At 31.7% G+C, this 9097-nt stretch overlaps 1 protein-coding gene across 1 annotated transcript; it reads left to right on the forward strand.

Annotated features, from left to right (window-relative positions):
• Nucleotides 1–4489: 4489 nt before the first annotated feature.
• LOC149553315 (uncharacterized) lies at nt 4490–7609 on the forward strand. Its single transcript, XM_089789877.1, has 2 exons — nt 4490–5606; nt 7173–7609. Exons 1-2 carry the CDS (start codon nt 5201–5203, stop codon nt 7292–7294), a joined length of 528 nt encoding a protein of 175 aa, XP_089646003.1. The 5' UTR covers nt 4490–5200; the 3' UTR covers nt 7295–7609.
• The last annotated feature ends 1488 nt before the right edge of the window (nt 7610–9097 follow it).

Below are 9097 nucleotides of genomic sequence, written 5' to 3' on the forward strand. Positions count from 1 at the left end.
CGATAAGACAAAGAAAGGGGAAGCTTCTCTATCTACTACACTCAGAGAGATTGAGAATCACCATAACATTGGGTGTCCCTTATTTGGCATCAGGCCAAGAGAGTGTTCAACTAGATTTGTTTTCCACATGGAAGTGATGTAGAAAGTGATATAGTTTCTGGTATACCATTTTCTCTTGACGTATGGATTAAAAAAACCAATTAATGAGTGGTGTGATGGATTGGTTAGTCCTATTTTTTTTTGTAGGGGGCTTACTCTATATTATGAGTCAAAATGAAGAATACACAACTCTAATTGTTTGTAAGCTGCTCACAAAAAATCCATAAGGTATTGCCAAATATGCAAGATTAAGTTTCATCTGTAAAGACATTAACAGCTTCACTAAAACCCCTATTATCCAAGAAATAATAAATCAGTCATAATATATAGACATAAAAAATGATGAGACATGTCTCACAATGAGGAGACTCACTTACAACTCTATCTAAACATACTTAATCCATAAGGTTATCTTTCCTAGCTAAGGAGCCTATCAATTAAAATTTCATCTATGCCCAACATTTTGAAAGCCTTGTTGGGAAATAACAATTGAGTTCCTTATTGGGAAATAATAATTTCTTTTAGCTTGTCTTTTGTTTTGGCATTTCTGTTGGCTGTGTTTCTATTATTGGGCATTTAATTACATTGCCCTATGTTATGTAAGAACTATTGGATTTCAAGATCCCTATAAAACCTATTTTACTTAATAAAAAAAAATTGATTTCCTTATTGGAAAATAATAATTGATTTGAACTTCAGATTAAAGAACAATGCTTAAATAGATACCTTCCAAGAATTGTGATCTGTTGAGTATGAAATAGATAGGCTTTGATTGTGAGAATATATTTCAACAAATTAAGTCTACAAAATGATAATAACTAATGACTTTACTGCCATTGTGGTTCTTTTTCCAAATGTTGTAGATGATACATACAGTGGACAAAGTACTTGATGGACACTCGATGTCTGAGTCATTTTCATTCAGAACAAATTTGCCCGACTTCCAAAATATTTGAGATAAGTTATAAAAAATTATTCGCCCAAGGATTTTCCAGAAGGAGTATAAAAATTAGTGAACAAGTACAAAATGTAAGATCTCAATGTGCTGAGAATTCAAATCTCAATGTGATCTCAATTTAGCTACCACAAGATTGTCATCTTCCTTGACAACATTAATGACAAAACAAAAATCAAGCTAGGATAGTTGGAGCATACATCTAAAATAATTTTGATGCAAGTTAGTCATTCGCTTACAACAAGGAAAAATTATATTACATAACCTTGTATCAATTTATCATGCCAACCTATATAAAATCTCAAAGTTCGAATTCCTACATTACGAATAGAGAATGTAGTCACTATGCCCATTTACCAACAATCCTAAAACCAAAATGTGAAATATTTTATAATTTCTACTTACCAACAATCCTGAAACCTAAATGTGAAATCATTTATAATTTCTACAACCTAAACCATGTTAAATGCCACTATAATACAATCTAATTCAAAAAAATTTAAAATTCCACATCAAAATTTACATGAAAGGTATCAATTACCTTTGTAGGTTCTATGCCACAAGCTCATGCAACTACTCCAAGACAACCCTTAACAAAAATAGAAACAATTCCAATAACATCCATACCAGACTACACCAAGAGTGGGGACCAAATATGCAAACATTTAAAAATTTAAAAATAAGCAATATCGCCAATGACATAAAATTAATAGTGATAACTTATTGGGAACTTTATTGCAGGCATCTAGATCTACTCAATAGAAGTCCCTATAGCTGATGAATGAAACTCTATTAGATCTTCTCTGCATAGAAGAAAGAGTTAAATAAACCATGAAAAGTGAAGTATTTTAGGTCAATATATAAATACCAAATAATCACAGAATGTGAGAACCATAAGTTCTCTAGAAGATAATAATACAAAACTTATGTAAAATGTATTAGGCTAGAGATTACACAAATTGGTGTCATTGGCGACAATAAAGATATCTACAGACTTTTGAATGGTACATTTATTTTCAATAAAGATAGCTATCTATCTGGCTACGTTTCCACATCTAGATCTACAAATTCTGATTTTTTTACTTCATAACTAAACCATTTTTTTTAAAATAGGGAGGACTATAAGAAACACTAGTAACTATTGTTGTAGATAAAATAAAAATGAATGGTGCATTTATTTTCAATAAAGATAGCTATCTATCTGGTTATGTTTCCACATCTAGATCTACAAATTCTAATGTTTTTTACTTGACAACTAAACCATTTTTTTCAAAATAGGGAGGACTATAAGAAACACTAGTAACTATTGTTGTAGAGAAAATAAAAACTAGAAGAAAAAATACACTTAATTTAAATCATGGGAACGATACTAGATGTGTTGATTAAATATGATTTGCATCCAGAAATAAAGAAGAAAAAAGACACTTAATTTAAATCATGGCAACAATATAGATGTGTTAATTAAATGTGATTTGCATCCAAAAATAATGAAAGATACAATATAGCCACAAATCAAAATCATATATGAAGTCCACCTTGGCTTCTTCAAAAAAGCCTAATGAAACACTTATGTAGAATGAAAAAATGCGTCATAACAATGTTCCATTTCTAAACATCTCCCTGCTTGAATGGTTACCAATAGAAACACATGTAGAAGCTGTTGTGGTTAATTTTCTAATTTTTTGTAAATTGAAAAAATCTACCAGGAAAAACTGGAGCAACAATAAATGTCAAAAATGCAATTTTAATAGAGGAATTTCTAATAAACATAGGTTAAAATGATTCTATACTCTTTCAGAAACATGAATTAATAGGATGTAAGAGACTAAAAACTTTAGTCTCGGTGTATGACTAGGCTGGACTAAAAAAATTTCTACTTTGTTAATACTCACGAATTAAAAATGAATTCAACACATTTTTTTGTTAATATTTGAAATTAAAATATAAATGATTTAAGATGATTCAACCTTAAACCCTAATACTGTATTTGGGTATTTACTCAATGTGTAAAGAAAATTCCCAACACTCATATTAAACATTTTAAAATAAATATTCACTTGCTACGATAAGCTATCTTGTTTATTTTGTGCATTCATTGTTTGCTCTGATTGTTTGGAAATTTTAAGCAAATAGAAACTTATTTGGCTTGTACAAATATCTACAATGCTCAAGGGTATCCATCTCTTCTCACACTTTGCATTGGGGTCAATTTTAATCATCTTCGTTCAAAATCATCCAAATTCTAAATAAATTCTTCAAACAATTTGTAGAGAAAACACAATCGAAAGCAAGCAAATTAGTTTACTATATTTGTTGACTTTAGTTAAAAGAAACAAGATTCAAAAGTAAGTTGAAACAATCTTAGAGTATCACCTGATTCCTCTACTCTGTGTTGTTAATAACTTACAATCCATCAATAATAAGACAAAGTACAATGAGAACATAATTGTGGAATCTGTGGACTCCCACTCCGTCTCATTCAAAGGACAAATAACATCAAAATAAAACAATATTTGGTACATTTCCCACTCCTGCTAGAAACTCCATTCCACGCTCTCACAATTCTTCTCCTCAAAAGTATGTATTTAAACTTACATTTTTTATCACCTCCATCATTTTTATGTATTTGTGCATCAACACAGCTTCTCCCCACCAAATAACTTAAGAAAACACAGATAAATAAGATGACTAGCATGCATGCAAAATGTTAAAGCATATTGAGCCACACAAATTATTTGAAGGTTTCCATATGTCAAGATCTTTGACTAGGTGGCCCGTAAACATTTTTTGTAATTTTGTAGAGCTAAAAATAGAAAAGACTACAAGCAAAAACAACCATAGCCTGTCATAAAACAATAATAAGTTCATAAAAATACACTTTAATAGAATTATTTCTCCAAACCATAGGTTAATTGATTTGAACACGGTTTTCAAAACACAAATTAATTGTGAAGAACTCAGTGAAAACTATATAGTCTCCCCCTATAGATAAGCAGGACTAACAATTACTAAAAATAAAGCTGCTCTTTAAAAAACAAATTTCTCATAAGCTAAAAAAAATTACATTATTTTCTAAATAATAATATATAATATTATTTTTTAAATGTATAATTAAAAATAATAATTAAAACTATTTAATATAAATAAATTAGAATAAAAAAACATTTTCCCATTTGTCAATACTTCCATATTTTTAATCTTTATAATATTTATGTTGACGATGAGTTTGATACTTTCCCACTTAAACCTTTTCCTCTTTACCAAGGCCATTTGTATCCTTCCCATTGAACTCAAGGGAAAAAAGGGACCAAAAGAACCAGAAAATGACAAAACAGCAGTTAGTTTTCGAAATGGATAAGCTTAAAAACGTTCTTCCAAGTTCTGGCGGATTGTTAAACATTGTGAAAAAGACTACCCTAAACTATTTTTCATTTGCATTTTAATTCAACAAGTCATTTCAATTTCCCCCCAACTATGTATATAAAACAAATTTAATTTGTTCATAGTTTCAGAGGAAGAAGCTCACTCTGCGGGCCAGGTGATTTTTGCTTTGGATTCGTATTAAATTTGCATTGCACACAATTCCCAACATTCTGTAGCGCTGATGTTGGGCAGAGAGCTTAACTCAGAAATTCAGAAAATTGTTTAGAGCTCAATTCAGCAATTCTGAAAATTGTTCAGAGATTGACTCAGAAATTCTGAAAACTGTTACTTACCGGAGAAATTCTGAAAATTGTTTAGAGCTTAATTCTGAATCATTTGTTGAGAAGTTGGCGTAGCCATCGAAATCAGGGTGTTAAGTGAGTTAATTTTAGTGCTCATCGACTAGGGTTTCGGTCATTATTGTGGTATTTAGAAGCATAACTATTGGTTTAACTTTAATTCAGTATTGCTACGGAGAGGCAATTAAATCTATAAGCCCATGTACTAATCTTGGAGCTTGTGTCCATATTGCTTTACCGAGCCTTTGGTTATGTAGCTTGGGCATTTGGGATAGCTTCTGTGATGCAGAAGAATGAGAAACAGAGGAACATGTGAATCTGCCTTCGAGTTGTGGGGCTTCCTTACATATCAAATTCTATATGCATACAGATGGGTATGATTTAGGTATGGAAGGGAATACATACAAAAGGGTATGATTTAAGCATGGAAGGGAATGCATCTGCATCGGAAACTCGTCAAGGGTTTGATCTCGAAAGTGGAACTAGGGTTTCTGTTGTATCTAGTTTTAAGAAACAGGGGGCTGAGGATTTGTATTTGGTGAAAACAGAGAATGTGGTTTCAGGGAGCAGTGAGAAGATTGGGCATGGGAATGCCAAAGTTACCTTGAAACATGGATGGAGAAAGCCTCCGAGGCCTCCTAGAGCAGCCACGTGTCCCTCAAGGGAGAGACTTATAAAGAGCATTTCTGATGCTGATTTGCTAAGAGAAGCAAGATTGGAAAGGATCAGATCTCTGAGAAAACACAAGGTTAGGCAACTTTCTTCAACAAAAACCACTTTGTGGGCCTTGCTGTTCACAGTTTTCTTCTTCGGCATTGTGATCATTCAAGGTAATCTCTTTTATCACTGGTTTCATGAAACTTATCTTCGAAACTTGCCTTTGAGGTGGTAGATAATTCCTTATGCTATTGTGCTTTTGGATCTGATTTTCTAAAAAACTTTACATCAACGTTTAGGATCATACTCCATAATCCATCATGAGGATGAGAAAGTTAAGAATGCAAAAGATGATTCCTTCTTTCCTTTAACCAATAATGCTGCTGCTAAACTGGTAGATGTTAATGCTGGTGCTGAACTGAACTGGTAGATGTTTCCCTGTCCGTCATTTAAAACCACTGCAATGTTGTAGACCACAACAATTCTCTCCCCCTTTTAAGTCTTTTCTGATGATGGACTATAGAGTTTATTCAAAACATTGACAAACAAAAATCTACGTGGTCAAATCTAAACGTCATTGATGCCTACTCAATAGTAACATTCAAACTATTCTAATTCTTGTCTGAACTCGATGCTGGTTTTGATACTGTAAGCTGAGGGAAAGCAATTCTCCTATTGGTACTTTCAAGTTTCTTTCAAAGTTATGATATTCATATTGGGATTTGTCTGAACTCAATGCTGGTTTTGATATTGTTAGCTGAGGGAAAGCAATTCTCCTATTGGTACTTTCAAGTTTCTTTCAAAGTTATGATATTCATATTGGGATTTGTCCGAACTCAATGCTGGTTTTGATACTGTAAGCTGAGGGAAAGCAATTCTCCTATTGGTACTTTCAAGTTTCTTTCAAAGTTATGATATTCATATTGGGATTTGTCCGAACTCAATGCTGGTTTTGATATTGTAAGCTGAGGGAAAGCAATTCTCCTACTGGTACTTTCAAGTTTCTTTCAAAGTTATGATATTCATATTGGGATTTGTCCGAACTCAATGCTGGTTTTGATATTGTAAGCTGAGGGAAAGCAATTCTCCTATTGGTACTTTCAAGTTTCTTTCAAAGTTATGATATTCATATTGGGATTTGTCCGAACTCAATGCTGGTTTTGATATTGTAAGCTGAGGGTAAGCAATTCTCCTATTGGTACTTTCAAGTTTCTTTCAAAGTCGTGATATTCATATTGGGATTTGACTTTGTAGTTTTGAATCAAATTTATTGATTTATATTTTATAAGAACAACAGTATCAATGAATTCATCCCTTATCAGTATGGTTAGCATGAGGCCATCTTTCATGAGAATGGATGATGCACTTATCAATCATTACATTTAGATAATTTTTAAAAGATCAGAAAATAATCTACCTTTAGAGAAGTAACCCAGGTAACTCATCCCAGTACTACAAATTCAAGTGAGTTTAAAGAGGATTCAATGTACTTGAACTAAACAGAATGCAAAACCAACTTTCCATTTCTATCATAAAAATTCTATTTGTTAAGTTCTAACCTATTCTTATTTCAATCTTTTTACGTGTACTGTTATTTTAACCAGTCATACAGTTAGCTGGAATTTTTCAACCCCTTTTCATTCTTTACATGCAGTTGGGGAATGTTGTGATTTTATGATTTGGCTTGATAAACTGAATCTGAAGAAGATGTTTATACTACTTCTGTTGGTACTTTTCAGGTATAAATTCACAAGGCTCAGTTAGCCCTCCTGATTCTTCAGCAAAGTCAGGTCAGACAAGTTCGTTATTGAACAAATTCCCCAACGATCCTTCAAATATTGAATTAAGAGAGACAGAGTAACCCTTTTTCTTCTCCTTGAATCCGAGAAGTTTAATAGGGCCAAAACATGTTGTCCAAGGTAAAAGCAAGCGTAGAATTTTCTGCTGACTAGAAGAGAGGATGAATTGTCTATGCCAATCAGTTGGACTTAGCAGGTTTTAATATGGTAAACCAAAAGCATTCATTTAGGGCTTGCAGGCATGTATCTATTGGCTTATGTCTTTTTGGACTCTATTTGCAGAGGAGGTTATATATTAGGAAATGACTTTTCGGACATTTGGTAGTTTGTCAAATATATATTTTAAGAATGGATGATTATATATATTCCTTGTCAAATATTAATTTTTAGTATTAATAGTGCAACTTGAGGAAGATTACCATGTAATTTTTTTTATTAATATATGAACTTTTAAAGAGAGATTCTCAAATAAAATGAATTTTTGAAATTTCATTTTGTAATGGTAAAAATAATAGGTAATTTTTAGTGGATGGGTTGTATTACAATTTCTCAATTACTTTTTAACTTATTGCAAGTAAAAGTAATTGATCTTGTTCTAATTTCGAATATAAACAATCTAGTTGGAAAAGAACCATTAACATAGAAGATATTTTAGCTTGGAATTTTCAACTCACCTAAACAATGTAGGAGCTTCTTAGTTCAAAGTGTCACACCCCCTTAAGAGCTTGCTTATAAGATCATCCTAGCTTTGATGTTATGTGGATTAGTGGTGGGAACCTACACTCATAATCTATCATTAGATTTGTTTTTGTATGTGTTTATGTCATTATTGGTAACTATTAATAAATATGAATATTGATCAAGTTACATGTAAAACTTATAGTATTGATTATATTTTTGACTAATGTAGACTAGTCCTTATTTGGGAAAATAAAATAAAGAATATTAGTTGATTGCAAGTACCATGGTGAAAGGCAAAATAGATTCTATACTAATGGGCCCTTGGTCTACCAGTGAAGTTGAAAGGTTCTTAAATAGCCTACTAGGAATTAGGTCTTGCTGAGTGTAAGGCTCCAACATCGAAAAGGGATGAGGCTGGGATTGTGCCCCAAGCAAATTTGGTGGAATGGATACCCCTTTATTCATTGACTCCTAGCTGAAGAGGTTCATTCGTAACGCCCGAGCTCCCGTAACGAGTAGCTAAAAAGATTTCATATAGGACATCCATATAAATAAAAAATAGACATCATGGTTCTACAAAGAGAAGTAGATTGATCTTAATGCCAACACAATGTCACTACCTTGATATTAATATTTTTCCCGAATAGTATTAGAATGTACTATAGTATTTAAATGATTATTGTAGACACTTGAAATTGTCCTTAATTAAATAAATATCTATTTAATAATTACCTCTATTAATTAAATAGATATCTCAATTTATTTAATTAATTCATTAGTTTTTTTCATTATTATTTAATTAATTAATATGTGCTTCTTTCCCTAATCAATATTAGTTAAATTATTATTTTTTAATCTAAGTTTGTTTCTAATTATTTTCTCATGCATATTAGCTAAACGATTTTTTATTATTTTATGGTTATCAAGTTTTCGCTTCAACCTCTCACTTCAAAGTCAACTAATGGATCAATCTAGTTGATAAATCAATAGATTTTCTGTCTTCGGCAACTCCTCTCATCAGTTCTCATCTGTTGTTCTTAAATATTTCTCATTAGATCACCATTGTTGTTTAATGCTAAAAATCTAGAAAAGCAAGCTTCATTCAATCGTAAAAACATTCTTGTATTTATGTCCAATTTCTTCTAGAGTTTTTATTACCATCATCATTGCATTATAGCTTTGCA

The sequence above is a fragment of the Cupressus sempervirens genome, chromosome 6 (assembly GCF_028749045.1).
Source record: "Cupressus sempervirens isolate cs-2001-9-10 chromosome 6, ASM2874904v1, whole genome shotgun sequence".
Classification (NCBI taxonomy): domain Eukaryota; kingdom Viridiplantae; phylum Streptophyta; class Pinopsida; order Cupressales; family Cupressaceae; genus Cupressus; species Cupressus sempervirens.

Bases quoted from the DNA above. Each gene is read 5' to 3' on its own strand.
- LOC149553315 (XM_089789877.1), top strand. From the start codon at position 5,201: ATGGAAGGGAATGCATCTGCATCGGAAACTCGTCAAGGGTTTGATCTC. The intron at 5,607-7,172 runs GTAATCTCTTTT...GGTACTTTTCAG, and splicing joins CGGCATTGTGATCATTCAAG to GTATAAATTCACAAGGCTCA.